General features: G+C 38.6%; 1 protein-coding gene across 2 annotated transcripts in view; it reads right to left on the bottom strand.

Moving 5' to 3' along the window:
- The window catches only part of adamts17 (ADAM metallopeptidase with thrombospondin type 1 motif, 17), a 127,145-nt gene that overhangs the window by 80,463 nt on the left and 24,340 nt on the right, over positions 1-22,342 (bottom strand). For both annotated transcript variants that reach the window (XM_079638183.1, XM_079638184.1), the window contains exon 7: positions 14,974-15,017. In XM_079638183.1, the coding sequence (XP_079494309.1) occupies positions 14,974-15,017 (44 nt within the window). The remainder of the gene's footprint in view (positions 1-14,973; positions 15,018-22,342) is intronic.

The following is a 22,342-nucleotide window of genomic DNA, read 5'->3' as shown; positions in this document are numbered from 1 at the left end:
TCGAGGAACAGAAAGGGAAATGATCAACACCTTGAGTTTATATTGTAGTTTGTTTTGGATGAACAAGAGTGGTGGACAACATTTTTTTGACAATGGTTCCTCTCTCGAGTTTTTGACTATAAAAGAATTGGCCATGGACCCATTTAACATTGGAGTCAATGGGATGTCCGAAAATGTCATTAAAACAACCTTTAACATTAGTTTTCAAAACTGTGCAACTCACCGAGTGATTAGAGATGTTAGTTGATGTTCCAGAAACAAAAAGTGTTGCGAAATACAGTTTCTGTCGTGTTTTATTCGTCATTTTGTAAAATCCCATTGAATTCTGTTGAAGGACTGAGTGCTCATTAATATAAATGCGCTACCGGAAACGGAAAGGGGGCTGTTTACATTTGGTCGATGTAGTCTTTTTGCTCGCTTCCGTTTCTCATAAGGCTAGCGAGCAGAGCAACTGTGCTCCGGGAGAGTAAGCGAATTCTAACCATATTGAAAGACGTGACCACTGACCAGTACAATATGAAGTTGAACTCGACTGTGACCGTGAGTGTCCCGCGAGACATAAACATCGGTTATCGCCATCAAGTGGTCGAGATTCAAATATTGAGCGGAAGTTACACGGTTGTGAAGTGTCTGAAAAAATAGTTCCACTATAGCAAAATAAACGGATTGGAATCATATATTGCGACGATATATTGTTTATAATCATCAACGAACACCACTAACCACTCGGTGAGTTTAACAGTTTTGTAAACGAACATTATTGGCTGTTTTAATGACATTTTCGGACATGCCCATTGACTCCAATGTTAAATGGGTCCATGGCCAATTCTATTATAGTCAAAAACTCGAGAGAGGAACCATTGTCAAAAAAATGTTGTCCACCACTCTTGTTTATCCAAAACAAACTACAATATAGACTCTAGGGGCCCTATCTTGCACCCAGCGCAATTGACTTTGAACACCGACGCATGTATCATTCCTATTCTGCACCCGCGCACAGCGGACTTTTCCCTCCACAGACGCACGTCGGTAAATTAGGAAATGAACTTGCGCTCGCGGGGGCGGTTCAGCGCAAAGAGAAGGCGTGTTCCGGCGCAAAACTTCAATGGTGCTATTTTCCAGTTTTAGAAAGCAATTGCGCAACTGACCAGGGAAAAAACAGTCTAAAGACAGTGGCGCGTTGCGCGTTAGTGATGTAGTATTTTAAGGGCGCGTGCTTGCCATAATGTTAACCCGCATCCACTTTGATTCTCTAATATAAACAGATGCAGCAGTTTTCATTTTTGCAAATCATACATTATTACAAGGAAAAATATTAACACACGAGGGAAATCATTGTTGTGTCCGTGAAGATGTGAAAAAGATCTATCTAGATAAAAAAATAAAAAAATCTAGATTAGGCTACACATTTACTACCCAAATTATACGCCTGTTTAACCGAAGCTAATTTGGGTGGGTTTCTCCCATCATCCCCAATGTCACTTCTCTGTGTTTTACAGCCCTGACGAGAACGTCGGTTTCCTCGGCTGTGAACCGCTCCTGCGTGCGCAGGCAAATCTGCCGTTATAATAGCAATCCGCCATGGAACAAGCGCGTCTGCTCTTAAAGGGAATGTGAGAGGACGCTCTGATTGGTTTATTTCACGTTACGCCCAAACCACACCTATGAATAATGAAGCTACTTCAGACCAACCCCTTTTAGATTTGCGTCGGGCGCAAGAGTCGTTTATCCGCCGGCAAAATAGCAACAGCGCCGGGATCCGCCCACAAAGTTACTTGCGCTTTGCACTTTGACACTTGCGTTTCAGATCGTTAAAATAGGGCCCAAGGTGTTAAATACCGGAATTATCCTTTAACATTATATCAGTTAATTAAAAAAGTTCATTTTTTTTACTGCAAATTTTAAGTTAAATCTGTAAAACCTAAAATGTTGCTACCATATTTTTCCCCGGTACATTTCTGGCAACCACAGCTGCTTTTTTTTTACCGTAAATTTCCTGGATTTTTTTTTTTTTTTTTTTTACAGTTGATAGAAAGAAAAATGAAACAGATTGACAGGGCGATGATATCACCAGCTGTATTTGACTCAGCGCTTGTTGGATCAAATATGGCCACGGGCCCCATAGCTTACAGTTAAAGCGTCCAGCCAGACAGACTCAGAAAGACATGGCTAAATACACGGCGCCGGGAGATATTTTGCAGATTATTTATCTGGGGTTAATTTGCCGTTAGCACATGTAGAGTGGATTGCATTCACAAGTTGAGCCCTTTCGTGACGGGAGAAGAACAGCGAATCTACCAGCTCAGCAGCCTGGGCGGCCTGGCTGAACTGGGACAAATGCTTTGTTATTAGTTGTGAGGAGCGCTCTCGGTCAGCTGCTTTAAACATTCCATTCAGGATCCTCTCCTCTGTCTTTTATCTCTCTCTCTCTTTATATATACAGTATATACTGTATACATATATATAGAGCGAGGTTTGGGTGTCAACCCAGTCATTAAAAAAAATGAATGACATTTGCAACCCATTTTACTATTTATTTGTTTGTTTAATACTTTATCTCATACTATTTTACTGCTTTTTTATTACTTTATTTTAAAATGTACAGGATATTATCTAGCAGTGAGACTCAATCAAAAAGCATTTAAAAAGGTAAGTGACAAAACATATTTTCTTTAATTTCTCAATTGTTTCTCCTCCACAGTATGATAATAAATGAAATACACTCCATTATTGATCAGGCATATATTGATAAAACAAACAAATAAATTGTATACTATAAAATAAATGATTTAATATGTGTAAGAAAAACGCAGACACTTTTTGAATATTAAAAACACAAAGATTGACTGTGGAATACATTTACAAAAAAAGTTACACGTGCAGTGAAAACTGTCTACAGAGGATTTTCTTGAGCTTAATGACCTGATTCCACGATAAAGCTTCAGTTTTACAATCCCACACTGAACCATCACTCTCAAACCCTCAAACGGCCCACAGAAAACATGAAACGGCATGTTGAACCTATTGTGCAGGAGGGGCTTATAAAGCCACGGAGACGATCAACAGAACTGAACGGCAGGATCGTTTCCATATTACCCAGAACAACATGCTTTACTATTCCTCACATAACCCACATTCCCATGTATATAAAACAGAAGTGCAGAACAGAGCAATGGAAACTTGCTGTTGACACCCTACACAAACGTTTTAGGTTTACATTTCATCACGGTGTTTCTTGTGGCCATCAGCTTAATGTAAGTGATAGACCATGATTTAAAGTTCAACTCGCGGCCGTGGGGCTTCATTGAAGCAAATCAATAAACATAGCGAAGTGGGACAGCCGAAAAGGAAGTTGTTAATTATGACTAAACAACCTACTTCCAAGTCAGGACACGACGGAAATCCCAAATCCCTGAGGGATGTTTGTTTGTTTGTACAAGACAAGAGGTCAACCCTTAAAACTATGAGACCTCTACTCAGTAGAGTTTTGAAACTTTGAGGGTTGTGAATTATTGAAATTACCTGCTCTACGTCCTCCTCCAGAGCCCATCCCAACTCAGTTGGACTATTACGGTGCGAGGACACGTTTTCCAGGAGGGGGGGGGGGGGGGGGGGGGGCGGCTAATGTAATGTGTAGTTCTGTTTTGGTTTAGTTCATGGTGTTTTAGTTTGGTTATCCCTGTTCCTATTTGTCTGTGTTCCCAGGCATTGTTACCTAGTTTCCTAATGTGTGCCAGTTTGTTCCCATAGTTACTAATTAGTTTCACCTGTGTTTCATGTAGCTCCCTTTGTTTTCCCTGTGTATACTGTATATGCCCTGAGTTTTCATAAGTTCACTGTCCAGTATTTAATGTTATGCTAGTTGTTTTGATGTATGCTCTTGCTTCTTGTCAAGTCACCTTTATTTACACAGAGCTTTTTACAATGCAGATTGTTTCAAAGCAGCTTTACAGTGATAACATGAAAATAATGCAACACAGTTTGTTGTGGCTGTACAGCAGCTCTACAAGAAAATAATGACATTGTCCAGCTTAAGTAAATTCAGTGTTGATTAATTTCCGTTGAAAAAAAAATATCAAAAGTTATTAATTCAGTCATGTATCTACACAGCAGCTCTGGAGAAAACAGTGATGTCATCCAGCTCGGTTTAGTTGACATACAATAATGTCAATGCAGCCAGATTAGTAATATTGTCGAATATTACGTGTGTTAATTAAATGTATCTAGTTATTCATTCCATGTCCCGTTCTTCGTTCCTTGGATGACACATAGCAGCACGTAACAATTTTAAAGAATGCTTTATGCCAAAAAGGTTGTATATGAGGAGAAATGTCTTAGGGCGGTTTCCCGGACAGTCCCAGACTAAAATGGCCCTTTAAACCAGATTAACATAAATCAGTTTTCTCTGTCATGGCTTTACATAGTCCTAGATTTAGTTTAGTGCAGAGTTTAATAAGCCGATTTCCTGGAGGAAGGCTAGAGTTACTCCAGGACTAAATTGAGGCTTAAATTAAACGGAGGCAGGTTTAACTTCAGATTAACTTTGTTTCAAAGAAGACGTATGCATTACTTGGATCACACACACACACACACACACACACACACACACACACACACACACACACATATACAGTATATGTATATATACATATGCATATATTAATTTAAACATTTAATTTTGTTTTAACACCATTGCACCATTGTACCGGGTTTCTAGTTCAAATGTGATTGGTTCATGTTAAACTGACTTGAAATGGTCACTCTTTGACTTCACTTGATGTTTTCATTTTGAAATATGTTTCAAACTAGTAACCCAGTCGTACAGGACATTCACTTCCCATCATGCTTTGCACAGGGCCGAATTGTACATTTTTAAATAAAGTGATGTGTTATGCTTTTTTTTTTTTTTTTTAGCAAGATGAGAAAACGGAGAGACTTGTTAATGTCTAATGTTCAATTATATGTTGGTATTTAAAAGTTTATGTTATTTTAGTCTTTTTTGGGTTACCATTGTGGTGAAGTGTTGAGTCTGTGCTTGGACCGAGGACCTGCCACTAAAAGTTCTGTTTGTATTAATATGTACCACTATGGTGGTACTCTAATTGAAACCAGTATTGCTTCTAGACTGCCAACACTGAACACCACATGTGTAAAGAAAGTAGAAAGAAGTTTGTTATGTAAATCACAGAAATAAACTAGAAGGATTAATCAGAGTTATTTAAATAATTCATTTTAAATGCAAACCATTCATTGTTAATGAACACCATTGATTCTAGTTGTACATCGTTGATTTTATATATATCATTACAAACAGATTTCCCGGCATTTCTTTTCTTTTATTCCATAGCTGGTGTGTGCAGATTATTTAGCTTGCTTAAAAATTATTTTCTCTTGTTAGTGAATTTTTGTTTCATTGGATTTGCTTCTCAGTTCCATGCAATTTTAAGCTTTTCTTGGTTCATTCCATGTTTTATAGGCAACCTCTGTCATGCTAATTCAGATTAGCACAGTTGGTTTTAATTTAATCTTATTTATTTTAGTTCAGGACTCCATAGTCCAGGTGTAACTAATCTGTACTTAAAAAAATGGCTCTCTGTAAGACAGATTAAGACATGATTAACTATTCTAGATTAAGTCCTACTCCTGTCTTAATTTAAACCCTGTCCCATTAAGTATTAAGTATTGCATAATACGTTTTTAATATTTTCACCTATTGGTTTAAAACACTGAATCACAAAGGATTTAATTCGGCTTTTTATCTAAACTAATCAACAACAAGCTTTTCATGTCAAAATGGAAACAAACTTCTACAAATATTGCCACAACACTGATCATCAAAAGGTTTATTCATACTACAGTAAATGATTTGATCGATTGGCTGTGGCAGTGATGATTTGAATATTTATGAATACTTATAATCTACAAACAATTGAGTCACTTTGTATGTTTTCACTTTGACATGAAAATAATATTTTTTTCCTGTTCATCAGTGGCTAAAATTTTTATTCTGTAACCTAACAAAACATTGCAAAACAGAGTCTGAGGGGGTGAATGCTTTTAAAGGCCAACCCACACTGCACCAACAGATGGCGACCAAGTTCTCAGAAATTCATCGACCCCACAAATGCAAATTTAACATGTTCAATCTGTGAATACAAGCGCCAACCAATGCCAACAGACGAGACAAGGGTAACACACTGATTCGACAAAACCTGACGAAGTGTCCGTTGCCGTTGTTTGCATCTGTCGGTAAAATGTGAATTGTCCTTAATAGACACTGTACAAGGTGGGATCCTTTACATGGGCCAGATCAACATAGCAACCCTATAGCAAAACCCAAGCAACAGTGTTACTTGCATTTGTACAGCCAAGCAGGAACTACCGGTAAGTTACATGATAGTCAGAATTTGTAATGAATGAATATGATGAATATGATGAATTTATTTTAAATAGGAACATTTATTCTACTCTCACAGTGTCTGAAAAAGGTTCGATAAAGGATTTAATATCTTAACTTAACCCTACTTTCCAAGATCCTAGTCTGCTCTGATTGGTCAGATGGCCCAGTCTGTTGTGAATAGTCTACAGCGTGTGTTGGAAATTACCATTCTTCCATTACATCTGAATTTCAGCTCCAGATCTTCCTCAGAACTTGTATAGACAGTGATACGAAACAATAACAAATGGGACCAGTTTTACCGTATCAATTCCAGCACGAGTCCTCGTCCATTGGAAGTGCATGCAAAATGGATCTGATTCCACAGGGCTAAAAAACAGCGTCTTCTCGACATGTCGACATCATGAACCAAACTCTTCCAGGCCTCCGCTAGGACTACAGTGACTACGTTTACATGCAGCCAATAACCCGTTCAAAACCGGGATATTAGCAATAACCCGGTCGCGCACGGCCATGTAAACACCGACAAAAACCCGGATATGCTCATATCCCGGTTTTTAAAAACCGGGATATTATACCTGGAGTACCCCTTTTCTAACCCGAATATTTGGTCTTGTAAACGCGTTTCGGCATATCCCCATCAAAATGTGTGTTCTGCGCATGTTCTATTCGCAAGGAATACTGCACGCGGGGTTTTTTTATGCGCCGTCTCTACTCAAAAGACCAAGCATAAAAAAACCCCGCGTGCAGTATAGCGGAAGTAAACAAGTCGAGGTTAACATGGCGAGACGCAGCACAGCACTTTTGGAGTGAGGAGGAGACCAATTTCTTTATATGTGTGGCACAGCTCCAGCTACATTTCCCATCTCTTGCTCAATTTCTCTCCTTCTATTAATAAAGACCACGAGGCACAGTAGTGTCAAGTGCTGCTGGTGGATCAGTACCAGCGCCAAAGCGCAAACAAAGACTATCGCTATCTGCCCCAAACTACTCATTATCCGCCTGCTGCTGCTGTTGTTGTACTGTCTTTGGATACAGGAAAAAGAATGGGAAATGACGCATTGCGTCTTAATGTTGTCCGTACGTCCAGACGCTAACCGTGCGTCGCTGTTTACATCGGGATATTGGCGACTGATTACACATTCCATGTATACAGGAGTAACTCTCTCTGCTCACGCATGTAAACGGGTTATCCCGAATGTTTCAGAAACCCGAATAGTGACCTTTAACCCGAATTTTAACAGCATGTAAACGTAGTCAGTGTTTGAGGGTGGTTCAAAGTAGACCTTATTCACGATCATTTCTTTCTTTTAAGAGACAATAAGTTTATTTATTGTGAATTTGGATCTTTAAAACTTGGCAGACATTTTACGTTCACTAACAGCTACGGTAATATTCTAAAAAGCATAATAGGGACACTTTATTGAATGTGACCGTTATTTAAAAAAAATGCTTGTTTTAGTTGTACCTGGAAATATCGGAGTAAAGCAACGAGGAAATATCCTCCGATTTTCTCTAAAGTTTACATTTATTTAACAGACAAAACAAATGTGTCAATCTCCAATCTCCAAGTCAGGTCCGGTTTCCCTCTTGACTCAGTCTTGTGGGGCAGCCATAAAAGTTAAACCTCTCATATCAGATCTCACATGAGTTGTGGACCATTGCTCAGGGTGAAGAACTCAAAGAAACAGAGACTTCAAAAGCCAGGAAGTGAATCTGAGATGGGAGACATTAAGCCTGAGGTATGAGCTTATCCCTTCTCAATCAAATCGTATCTCAATGGGATCCTTGTACATCAGCTGAAAAGAGAGGAGCTCCATTTAAACACAGACTTCTGCTCTGAATGATCTCCAAGACAAGGCGTCTCCACTCCTCCTACGTACCTGACTGAATGGGGAACTTCCTCTCGTTTAATTACAACCTTTAACCGAGTTCAAACGGTGATTCCAGACGGTTAAACGTGCAATTAAATGGGACAGGGAGAAATACAACAATGATGATGCTACACAGTGTTTTCATTAAATTTTTTGGCAAATATTTATTTTGCAGCAATCCCATAAGCACATTTGGCCTATTAACCCAGGTAATTCATAATGAGCTTCAAAATGGGGGGGAAATTATCCGTTTTGTCATTATAAGTAATTATTCAGATTATTTCCAGTATTGCATAATCCGGAGGGAAAAAGGTTTACATATTTTTTTTCCAAACCATGTTTTTGGAAATCAGCAAAAAAACAGCAGCCTAAACAAAGTTAATTTGTGCTTACTTTTGATCTTACTGATTCGACAAAAAATGTGTGTATCTTTAACCATGACGTTGAAACGTGCAAAAAGATTGGTGTAAAAAGGTTAATGTAAGAAACTCATACTTGTTTTAAGGCTCTACAGTAGCTCCTCTTTTTCTTTCCAGTATGTTGTTAGTCTACACTCCATAGACCCCTGAGATTGGAGAATCAAAATCTCCTCTGTTTTGCCAGGACAAAACGTAAACATAAGGGTGACGGACTTCTCCAGAGTGGGTCTCAAGCTCTGGAATGATCTCCCTCTCTCTGATAGATCTGTCAAATCCATTGGCTATTTTTAAAATCAGGTTAAAATCACAACTTTTGAATACTATTTGGAACTTTCACAAAAGGGTTTCAATTGCTACTATGTCTTAGTGCCGTTTCATTGTTTTAGATTGTGACTTTGGGCAACACATGTTGAATTAAATTGTGCTCAATAAAATAAAATAATAAAATAAATTAGTTTAAGTTAAATGCAGCTCTCGTTTTAACATTTTAAAATGCAAATGTATCACATTGTGATTTTGCAAACACAGTTTTAAAAGGTAGGGTAGGTGATTTGCTGCAAAAACATTGTCATTTTAACACTGTAATTTTGAAGAGATGGAAACCTGTGACGTTATACTCAGACCAGTTCATGACTCGAATTTATGCAATTCATTGGCAACAGTATTAACGCCGGAATGAATCTGCAGCAGTCAGGTAATTGTTTATGTTCATTATTATTGTAATGTTATGTGCTTTGAGACATGAGGTAGTTTAACGTTGTCTCTTGTGACGCTTTTCTTTGCTCCCAGCTGTGTGCGTTCATGTGTTCTGAAGGAGGAGGAGTGGGTTTGGAGACGCTCTGAAGGAAGGGTGGGATCTTATGCTTTCAAAGAGAGCTTGCAATTACTAGCCTCTCCGAAAACTGCCTACCCTAACTTTAAACTATTTCCTAAGATGAAAATGTCTGTTTTCTTAAGTCAACACTGCTGGTGGGGCACAAAATGGGTTTATGTTGATATTTGTGAGGTCATCGCTTTTACTATTGGGTCTTTGTGAGTCTTTGCCGTCATGCCAAATGCTCACATTTGACAGATACTCACCAGACTTTACTTGGTTACTTTAACTCTACTACCAATCGACTAAAGACCATATACAGTCAAATAACTGGTGAGTTGCATCATGCAAGTGTTAAATCAGAAACAAAGACGTGGAACAGAAATAGAAAGTCTGCTTATCTTACGCGTCTTGACATAGAGGCCTTTGCTTGGCTGCCTCCACAGACTGCAAGTTTTTCACGGTTGATGTCAATGTTCCCCTGAAGGAACTGGGCCACCCATACAGAAAGACGTCCGCTCAAACTCATCATTCTAGGGATACCATTTCCCAGTTGCTGTATAATAGCACCACTGTGACCAAAGTATTTCCATCATGCCCGAACAATTACGGCACGCTCCAATTGTCTGGAACTGAACAAACGGTCTTGAGGTAGCTTCTATACTTGCAATCCGTTCTGGATGTGATGACGGTCTCATGGTATGCAGACACTAAAGTAAAGCTCAACTCTACCAAGTGTGTTTGGAAACAGAATGGACCAATTTTCACTTAACAGAACCTTTGAAAACACCACTACGCGTCGGGTGTGAGATCGTAATGTCACAGTGACTTTCACTCCAAGGCTTTGTTCCACAACCTACATAGTCAGCATTAATCTCCCAATGCAAAAGCTGTTCTATTCACCTTTTTTTTTCTGACTTCCAATTCATTAGCTGCTATTAGTAAATAACTAGAACAATAACTAAGTGCAGTAAACACAACAGTGAAGCTGTTTTCACACAAACCAGCATGTTACATCCAGGTATTTTTTTTAATATAAGTACAACATAAAAACATGTACAGTATGTACTGTACACAATAAGTGCATTGCATCAATTGATTCATTTTAGTGTTATTACATAGTAAAGACACCTATATAAAGTAGGACCGAGTTGTCTAATATACCTTCTTTTGGCCAAATTCAGGCAGCATCGCATGCATCCTTCACAGAGAATATAATCCAATAGCGATCCCATTTTCTTGCAAAACTGTTTTTATTTTTAGAATTAGGTTAACACATGCAATTAATTAAATATATTCACCATAAAAAAATCTAATGCCATTAACACATTTATTTAATGACATTGACTTTTCGTTCTGTTTTCTGTGATTCTGTTCATAAAATGTGTCATTTCAAAGTATGTATTTCCTGTGTGTTTGAAATTGAATGCAGTTTGAAAAATATAGAATCTGCAGTTTTTTAAGCAATATAGGTAAATTAGTTAGTTATGCTATGAATGTCATGCAAACAAATCACAGAACCTAATAAATGCACAAAGCTCTTTTTTCCCCTTAAAAGGGAACTGAATGCATTAATTTAGCTACGAAAAAAATCTGAATTGACTAATCAGAAAACACAACAACTTCTGAATGTCTGTTAATGGAGTAAGATTGGAGTAAGGGATAGTGAAGTAACAGCATCCACCAGCAGGGGCAAATTTAGCCATACCAGCCAGCCAAACCTTTTAACATACTTTTTTGGTCAAAATGTACGTAGTATGGCATGTGTCCTTTGTAGAGAGTACTTTTTTAAATATAAAAACACTTATAATTCATCAAATGGCAACAACAAAATATTGGTAAAAGTATGTAAGTTTTATAAAAAAAATTACTATTGTTGTTTGCTTTTTTTCCATTAGCAAACTCTAATCTATATTTTTTTTTTGTCTAGACATTTCAAATCACTTGTGTACCCTATCGTTTAAAAGTTTGGGATCAGTAAGACTTTTATTAAGGATGCATTCAATTGCTCAAACGTGACAGTAAAATACATTTATATTGTTACAAAAGATTTCTATTTCAAATAAATGCTGTTCCTTTGACCTTTCTATTTCTTCATTAATTAATATTTTAAAAAAGGTAACGGTGGCTGTTTCAGAGGAACAAGAGTAGGATCCAGAAGCAGCAAACATTTATTCAAACAAACTTAAAGGAATAGTTCACTTTAAAATGAAAATTCTGTCATCATATACTCACCCTTAAGTTGTTTCAAACCTGTATGAATTTCTTTCCTCTGCTGAACACAAAGGAAGATATTTAGAAGAATGTCAGTAACCAGACAGTTTCTGGGTCCCATTGACTTCCATAGTAGGAAAAAAATATACTATGGAAGTCAATGGGACCCAGAAACTGTCTGTTTACTGACATTCTTCTAAATATCTTCCTTTGTGTTCAGCAGAGGAAAGAAATTCATACAGGTTTGAAACAACATGAGGGTGAGTATATGATGACAGAATTTTCATTTTAAAGTGAACTATTCCTTTAACAAAAGTAAATCCAGGTAAAACTGACACATCCAGTTTTACAACTTTTACTTGCACTGACATAGCAAGATTTTGTCTTGTAGTTGTCCTCTCTCATACACAGCCCTTTTCTTCTTGTTGTGTAAACGTATTACATTTTTTTACATTTTTCAATCTCGTAATATTCTGCAGAACAAACAATGGCAAAAGAAAACAACGTTACAACGAAACGTTACACGCGGTGAGCAATCATTAAATTTGCTAAGGAGCATTTTCTGGTGTCCGGACTCATTGTTTACCTTTGCTAATTACTTGTCTGCCCAGCACCCAGTTTTATTGTTTTGGATGTGCGTGCTGTACCTTTGAACTCCAAAAGAAAACACTTCAACATAAAAGTCCTAACACAAAACAGGGAACCCCAGGCTGGGATCATGACAATTTTACAATTATACTGTTTTTACTCTATTTTTGACAAAAAATAAATGCTGGCTTGGTGAGCAACAGAGACTTAGGCCTATTTTTAGTATTGCAAAGCTTACCAAACCCAAACTTTTGAACAGTAGTGTATGAGGTTTAATTTCTAATAGGATACTGTCTTATTAAATAGCTACCTCTCTAAAAAGAAGAAAGCCACAAAAGTTTACAATGTTGCAGTTTTGGAACAGAGCTCAAGAGCAGATCACAGTTCAATGTGCATTCCCCAGGCTAAAGAAGGGTATGCTGGGTGAATATGAGTCACCTGGCTTTGCTGTTGAATGGCTGAAATCCAAGGGGTCAGGGGAGGGGAAGTGACACAACTATATTCAAATGCCCCACACAGAGAAATGTGAAAACGGCAGGTGGCCAGGACTCACGGATCGCCTGAGGTTCTGAGATCTGTTCTGAGTTTAGGAGAAATCAAAGTTGCAATGATGAAAACTTTGGATTAAAAAGTCATGGACTGACGTTCTCAAGACCCAAAGGCATGTTTATATAATTGAGCAAACAATTATCTCTTGTTTTTGTGTTTCTCCATCAATGACTGAATACTGATGGGAATATGTCAGAATGCTTAATGGTCCATATCAAAAAGCTCAACAGATTTATAAAGAAGAAATAGTTGTATAAGGATGACCTGAAGAACTTTAACACATAAACTGCTTTTCATTTTTACATTTTCTGAAGAAATTGTAAGTGCTTGCCCATGTTAAGCTCAGGATTCTACTTTGTTCTGGGTGATTGCGGTGGTGCAACTGTAACATATGTCCTCCTATGGCAGGGATAGGCAACTCCGGTCCTAGGGCCATTGTCCGGCTGAGTTTAGCTTCAGCTCTGACAACAGCTCACCTGCCTGTATCTATCTAGTAATCCTGAAAACATTGATTGCCTTGTTCAGGTGTGTTAAACTAGGGTTGGAGCTAAACTCTGCAGGACAGTGGCCCTCCAGGACCAGAGTTGCCTATCCCTGTCCTATGGTTTAAAATACTTCTAAATTTAGGTTTTACAAGACCATTTTGTGTATTTAATAAAAACATCTAATTTATTATTTTATTTTTTGAATTTTTTGAGGTTTGTGTATATGTTTGGGTCATATTTCACCCCCAAAAATGTTTTAATGAAATTTTGCATTTAAAAATTAGAACCTAAAATATATATTTTTAAAAAGTATGCTATTTTAAAGGTTCCTAATTATGTTTTGGAGGTCTCCTACTACAGGTTTACTTGCACCAAAGGTCAAAAAACACTTTCATTTTCTCATAATAAACATTGCACATCACAAAATATTTCAATAACTCTCATTCAGTCTCTCTAAATCCCTTCTTTCCGTGAGCTACTCTGCTCTGATTGGCCAGACGGCCCAGTCTGTTGTGATTGGTCTTCCGCTTACAGCGCATGTAGGAAACAAAATGACCATTACCATAACTGAATTTCAGCTTCGGAGGCTTCCTAAAGCTCATCAATTGTACACACTGACAGCAACGATGGCGTCAATTTTACCATATCAATCCGAGCGTGCAATGACGATACATTGGAAGAACTAGCTATTCAACCAGAACCTCCATCGCAAAGACGACTGAGCAGGACGTTTCTCAGTGATACGCTAATCAGTTTGATGTACATTATGTATGTCCGAATTAAATTTCATCTTAATTTCATCATATACATTTAAAGAGCAAGAAAAGCTGTGTTATAGCTTCATCTGCGAGGTTAATGCGGAATAACGCAGAAATACGCACATGTACAGCTGGCTAATAAGAGGTCTGTTAATCTGGGTCTGTATGAGAATGGCACACTTGGCATTGCTCGAGGTTCGGGCGAGAGCACGTCTGCAAACAGCGGCAAGTTTGACAAGAGTGGCGAAAGGCTGATAGGAAAGCGTATGCGGAAAACCCAACATATTGAGATGTTTGGGTGTGTTTTATGCAAATAACTAACCTCTTGCACATGGCTGCTCATTTAGAATAGAATTCACAGAACGATTTTAAGAACAAATTCATGTGCGTACGAACTTCTTGTGAATTAGACAGAGATTTTCGTGAGAAGTTCTTCTGTGCTTAAATAATCCATGCAATAATTAGTGAATGAGACCCAATAACTGTTTACTTTCGCACTTTCGACTTTACAATTTTGAAGGCCGTTTACAGTCACAGACAGCTATTACACACAGCATGAAAGGTAATATTCGAAAAATCATAATAGGGGCACTTTTTTTGAAAAAATTTTTTTTAAGTATTACAAAATATTACAAATATTTTTTACATGTTTTGAAGACCGTTAAGCTCATTGGTCATTATGGGTGGTTGCTACAGTGTTGCTATTGTGCTAAAATCACTGTAACGTCCTTTTGTGGCTTAAAGGACTTTTAGATTTTGGCTTTTTACAGATTGCAAGAGATATTCTATTGTATTTTTTTTAGGTATTTTACATTCCACGAAGAAACTATGAGAAGCATTCAACAAAAAAGAGCAGTTCAGCCAGACATACTCACCAACTGTGTCACAAGGCTCATCTTTGTGGACACAAAAATCTGTTCTAGAGAGAAAACAAGACCAGAGACACAGATGTTAGCTAATAGGAAAGGAAAATCACAAATAATGTTTCTGTCATACAGTATATACATTTTTCGCAGCATTGAGATTAAACAGAGAGCATATGTAGACTGTAGTCTCATCATATTTCCTGCAGTTAATCTCACTTTTCCACTGTCGGGCCAAACCGTTCTCTTTGCTTAACCGTTCCATTCCGTGCCGATCCGGGTCAGCCGGTACTGATATGGTTTCATTTTCCACTGTTGGGTTGATAACGGAGCTCTTTGGAATGTAATACAAATGTGCCAGTCGTTGCCTTGGTATCGCATTAGTTTACTGATGCTATGAGATGTAAATAGCTTTTTTTACTCAAATAGCCCACTTAGCCAGCTACAGAAAAACTGGTAGCCAGGCAACGGTGCCAACCATCCCAATCGTGCTGAGAACTCCGGGTCAAGAACGGTTTGTAATCGTGCCGTGCCGAACCAGGCTCAAGTGAAAACATAACTGGAACCGTTCCTTACCGTTCGCCCGACTGTGGAAAAGCAGTGTCTCAAACTATCCTCAGATACCAAAAGTCAGAGCTCCTAATATGAACTCAAACATTTCTCCTTTAATTCTTACAATAACTAATTGAGCTGTCGATTTACAGTAATTAGTAACTCTGTATTCCTTCAGTATGTCAATTATTGACTAATTTGTGTCTCTAGTTTCTCACAAGACAACTGACATCTGAGGCTAGATTGACACAAATAAAACATAACTGAGATGTTCATTGCCTCCTGAGCTTTGAAAGCAATAAAATTGATCTATGTGCACATACATTTTCTTGCATATTAATTATGTATAAGATAAATAAACTAACCAGTTTCAAGACAAAGAAAAAGCAAACATTAAAGGCAAAAACAGCAAAAAAAGATTTAGGAAAAAGGGAATGAAAAGCTGATATAGAATATCTTGAGAAGTATATGTTTATCTGAAAATGTTTTGTGTTTGTTTGGATGCCTTTTGCCTGAACCTGACCTCTGATGGTTAAACAGTGCCATGTGGGAAAACCACAGCGCTGTTGCTGTAACCGTGTGCTCCTGTCCCCTTATGTGGCTTTCCTCTATATATTGGTTTAGGGAGTAACACTTCAAAATATCAGCAAATTAATCAAATCCAGCTCATGTTCTGCTCGACTCTTGAAACGATTTAGGTTTCATGAGGATTGAACCAGCCACAATGCTCAAGAGAAGCTTCAACAACCAGACAAGAGTGGCATGAACTCAGCATGACACCAAAACAACAGACAGAGATGGCAGTAGAGCGTTGCTGTGACTTCTGATGCATAAAACCACTAACTAGCACTCAAGACTGACAATCAAACCTACTAGGGTGAATCACACAAAGCGTGTAAAAGAACATGTCTGGGTTATATTTTAGCCCACAATTTTTTTTTGCATTTAAAAATATTTTTGTGGTACCTAAAAATATGTTCAAAAAAAATGTAACAAATAAAATAAAACATTTAAAAAAAAAATGCATTTAAAAATGTACAACCTAAAAATATGATCCTAAAATAAATGAAATAGATATTTATATATATTTACACATTCACATCATGCAGTTGCTGCAGATTTGCCGGCTGCACATCCATGATGTGAATCTCCCATTCCACCACATCTCAAAGGTGCTCTATTCGATTGAGATCTGGTGACTGTGGAGGCCATTTGAGTATAGAGAACTCATTGTCATGTTCAAGAAACCAGTTTGAGATGATTTGAGCTGTGTGACATTGTGCGATGACACCCATCAGACCAGGCAACATTTTATCAAATCTTCTATTGTTCAATTTTGGTGAGTCCGTGCAAATTGTAGCTTCAGTTCCCTGTTCTTATCTAACAGGAGTGGCATCAGGTGTGGTGATCTGCTGCTGTAGTCCATCTGCTTCAAGGTTTGACGTATTGTGCTTTCAGAGACGCTCAAATCAAAAGTGGTTATTTGAGTTAGTGTTGCCTTTCTATCAGCTCAAAACAGTCTGGCATTCTCCTTTGACCTCTGGCATCAACAAAGGCATTGAAGGCATAAAAATCAATTTATTTTATTTTATGAAAATGCAGAATGTTTTTTGGTTATGTGAGGGTTATGTTCAGGGATAGAGTTAGGGTTAGGAGATAGAATATACAATTTGTACAGAATAAAAATCATTATATCTATGAAAAGTCCCCATAAAACATGGAAACCCAGAATTGTATAGTTTTAAAACTCAAAATTGATAGTTTCATCCAGGATTGATTGATTGATTGATTGCGTTTACACTTGGCATTAACATGCGGTCAAGCAGATCGGATCATTAGCCAATCAGGACACAGTGCGTTTACATTTGTTCAAAATAAGTAGCCTCTTTATCTGGATAACCGATCGGATTTCTGTTTCCTGCATAATATTTAAATTAGGTCTAGCACGACACCAAATCATGTCCCAATTGCTTTCACTCACTCACTTTACTTTCCTGTGCAATCTCCAGTCTTAGATCAAATTACGTTTTTTGAATGAAGGAATATTTCCAGAGTTAATCATACAAAAATAACTGGGTTGATCATGTTAAACAAGTCACATCATCCTCATCGGGGTTTAAGGTTATAGAGTGAAATGACAATATTAACAGAAATGGGTGATTAATAAACATGCTGAAACAATAAAAACATTCAAAACATTAAAAAATAAAAAGTTTATTCCCATTATTCCTCTGGCAAAGCAGGGCACACTCTTCATTAAGATCTCATGCCTCACAGCTGTGATTGTACAGGCGATCGCCTCGTTCAGATAATGTTGTGCAATTAAAATGAAAAATGACACAGTATCATGTAAGGCTAAATAAACTGTTTTAAATATTGACGTTTATTGTAAGGTTCAAATAAGTTGAATTTATTGTCAAAACTGCGTCTGGACATTATTTTCTGACAGCCACGTGGGGAGACTGGGGGATTTATATGACGTCCACCTGTGAATGCAGACACGATGGCTGGATTGCGTTTACATTACACTGAGATCCGATCACAATGCGTCCTCGACTACCTCCAAACCAGGACACGCTGATCGGATAGCATTCCGATTTGAAACGCGTTTACTATACACCTGTCTCTTCAATGTGTATGTGGACAACATCTGGATACAGGTGTAAATGCAGCCACTGACTGCAGATCAGTGCTAAAAGTGTTTTGCCACCACAGCAAGGCTAATGTGAGTGTGCTGAGAATTATGTCAGAGCTATGTGGTCCTATGGAACAAACAGAGAATGTCTAATAGCCAGGGCTGGGTGTGAAATGGCAAACAGATGCTTTAGAAGGGGCCATTTTCCCACGTACCCATCTGATGACTGAGCAAGGTGCTGACAGCTTCACGTCAGCATCTGGGAGCGAATCAATGTGAAGTTGCACTACACATACATCAGGGCTCAGGGTGTCTCTGGAGAAGTGCAGACAGACAGAAGAGGGCAGAGAGAGAGAGCGAGACGCAGAAAAAAAAGAAAGAGACTAATGCAAACACCAAACAAGACTTGATGTCTGGATATCGTCCAGTATCACTTACAAAAAGCAGCATTGGCCCCCCACTTCCTGACTGGCCTGAATTCAAACAGATTTGTCCCCACATTACATGCAGACAGCACAGCTCCTCCCAGCCACCAAAGGAAACCCATCTGACATTCAAGAAGATCTAAGAGACTTTGCTTTTTTTGCTTTCTCAGCACAATAAGAGTTGCACCAAACACTAACAAACAAACTAAACAAGCTCCTTGCTAAAGCACAATTAAACAACCCATCAGGGTCAACGTCAGTTCAAGCTGAAGGTACCTTTGAATCTCTCCATAAGCAGTCGACATTTAGGATTGAAAAGCATTCCTGAGTCTAGCACAACCATGTTCAATGCCTTCAAATCTTCTAACAACAAAAAGCTAAAGATGTCTGCTGTGCTTCCTCTTGTAATTGGCATTGGCAGGGCTGAACTCCAGCAGCCTCCAAGCCTGTAATTTGACTTTACCAAAACCATTTTTGAGCTTAAACAATGAATAACAGGTGAGGAGAGCCAGAAAACCAGATACTTCTACAGTGGTTTTAAACACTAAATTGTTAACAAATAACAAGCAGGGATTCTGATACCCAGTGTTGGGGAGTAACTAACTAAAAGCAGCAACCTCACTAACATAATATGTCTACGGTACTTACCGTAAATAGACTTTTTTTTCAACCAAGTTGATTATACTATACAACTCGATTTTAAGGCAGCAAGTTAAAATTAGTGTACATTTTCTTCAGTGTAACTTTTTTCAAAAGAACACCTTGGGCCCTATCTTGCAACCAGCGCAATTGACTTAGCACCCGCGCACAGGGGACTTTTCCCTCCACAGACGCACGTTGGTAAATTAGAGGAAACATTCGGCGCAAACGTATTTTGCAGTTTGAGAAAACAATTCCGCCACTGACCAGGAAAAACCTAGTCTAAAGTCAGTGGTGCGTTGCGCGTTATTCAGATGCTATTTTAAGGGCGCATGCTTGGCCATTATGTAGCGTGTGAACAACGCACATACACTTTGATTCTCTAATCTAAACAGATGCAGCAGTTTTCATTTTTGCAAATCATACATTATTACAAGGACAAATATGAACACACGAGGGAAATCATTGTTGTGTCCATGAAGATGTGAAAAAAATAGGCATAAATCTAGCTTACACATTTACCCAAATTATTATACGCCTGTTTAACCGAAGCTAATTTGGGTGGGTTTCTCCCATCCACATACGTCTTTTACGGCCCTGACCAGAATGTCGGTCTCCTCGGCTGTGAAATGCTCCTGGCGTGCGCTGGCAAATCCACCGTTATAATAGCAATCCACCATGGAACAAGCGCGTCTGCTCTTAAAGGGAATGTGAGAGGACGCTCTGATTGGTTTATTTCACGTTACGCCCAAAACACACCTATGAATAATGAAGCTACTTCAGACCAACCCATTTTATATTTGCGTCGGGCGCAAGAGTAATTTATCCGGCCAGTATAATAGCAACACCGCCCGGGATCCGCCCACAAAGTTACTTGCGTTTCGCGTTTGATACTTGCATTTCAGATCATTAAAATAGGGCCCCATGACTGTATAGTGTTCTTTAAATTACGAGTAGGTTGTAGTTTGGGATGCTAGTTTCAAAGTAGTTTCCCCAACACTAGTGGTACCACAAGTGGGCAACAAATGACAAACTAAAGACCTTTGAGATGGTTAGACAGAAAAAATAAATCAAATAGGCTTTTAGACCAAGAAAATGAACAAAGACGTTGTTGTTTACTAAACATCAGACAGCTAAGATGGATGTCTCTTGTTTTGAGTCTATAATCATCAAACGTTTGCACCATACGTGCTCTGCAACATTTCACTTTGGCTGTCTGATGTCCCTCTATTCCAAAGGGTTTTTGATGTGGGCTTCTGGTTTCCCTTCCTGTTCCTTCACAGCTTAAGTGAATGTGACACACAGCTGGGTGCTGAAGACGAATCCCGTTTAGCCAAGGATGGCTAGGAATGGATACAGTTAGGCATGCTGATTTTCATTAGTGCTGACATGCATGGAGGACTCTGTCACAACTGCTGCAAAACTGTCCAGGCAAAAGCATTTCAAACCTCATCCTGCATAACAGTAACTAAAGCAGCTTTCCTTTCAACTCGGAAAGCGATTCTTTTTTATGCAAAGCTTGTCAGTGAAGCACAGCTCTGTGATCAATAGTAAACGCTGCTCCATCTGAAAGCACTGCGAGTTTGAGTCGCTTATAACGTGCAGTTGATAGCGCCCTCTGGCTTTCAGATGGACCAGCATTTACTACTGATCACAGAGCCGTGCTGCACTGACAAGCTGCGCATAAAAAATATGCATAAATACTGCGCATAAAAAATTGTCAAAGCCTTTGCCATCAATAGATCTATCCATCCATCCATCCATCCATCCATCTATCCTAAAACATTCACACAAGACTTTGGTGCACATTCAACATTTGATGCACAATCCTAGTACACACTCAAGTTACGAGAGTGACAACTGCATTTAATTCAGGAGTGAATTCCTGTATATTCTGTTCCATATTCATACGGACAGCAGTTGCTCACTTTAACCTGTAATAATATAAGATTGTGAATGCATTGTTGTGGAGGATACAGTAGAGTACATGGTAGCTGTACTGAGACAGCATCACTCCCCCTGAAATAGTTTAATATATAGTTTAAAATGCACAAAATGAGCACAGATTGGTCAGTTAGGATTTTATGAGGGGTCTTAGCGAAGGGCTGATTGTGTTCAGAATGAGTTTAATCTCTTAGAAGAGCAGTGAAAAGCGCATCTACAGTATGTGGCCGTAGATGCGTTAAGAAGATAATCTTTCTTCAGTCAGCAAGTGCCGCAGGATCCTGGGACGAGCCACTGTCAGCTCCAAAGCTGTGAGAGGGGAAACCGAGGCGCACCTTGTCAAGCCTTAATTTGCTTTGATGCATTCTCGCTGCCCCGAGCCATCTTGGCATGCAAGCCGAGACAGATGTTGCTCCTGTACGCCGCATCCTTATAGAGAGTTCCTTTTGTACGCCAGCGGAGATCATATTTAACCCGGCGCAGGAGGAACAAAGGCACTCTCTGTGTGAGCTCGCTCTCCCTGCGACCTTCTCGGGTCCGGGATGACAGATATTATCTGACAGGCTCACATGAGTCGTTTAACAAAAGGGTTTTCTTTTTCTTTACTTTTTTTGAATCTGAAAATTACAGTACGCTAATAAACCCTAATCCCACGCCGGGAATGCAGTGTTTTGGCTGCCGCTAGTAATCTGTTGTACTGAAAAGATGAAGATTGGGAGCAAACTTGTCTCGCTGACAGAAGGATTATTAGGGTCTATCACAGCTCAGATACTGGCAGGTTCAAATTGTGTTGGATCTCAATAAAAGGGATGAAAAAAGGTTAAATCTGTCTTAAACAACCAAGAGCTGAAAGATACAGGACTTCAAAGGATGTGAGTGACAAAACGGAAAGTGAAAGACGTAAAAAAAAGAGAGATAAAAGGGGGACGGCGATGGAGGAAGAAAAGCGAAATGAAGAATAATATCTGTGCAGATGCGATAGGCCCAAAAAGTATTTGGATGCAGAAACAACACTTAAAATATCTGAATGCAATTGCATTACTTTGCAAGCATCTCAAATGCTGCATGATCTTTTAACTTTCTTCATTGTTTTTGGTCAGTGTCTTTTAATCAACTGGCGTATTGGTAATTTTTGTGGATGTATGAAACTAACAGTGTTTTGCTTGAGCTATTTCTTTCTTTAAAT

This window comes from Phoxinus phoxinus, assembly GCF_949152265.1.
Source record: "Phoxinus phoxinus genome assembly, chromosome: 2".
Classification (NCBI taxonomy): Eukaryota; Metazoa; Chordata; class Actinopteri; order Cypriniformes; family Leuciscidae; genus Phoxinus; species Phoxinus phoxinus.
This window is presented reverse-complemented; position numbering and strand designations above follow the sequence as displayed.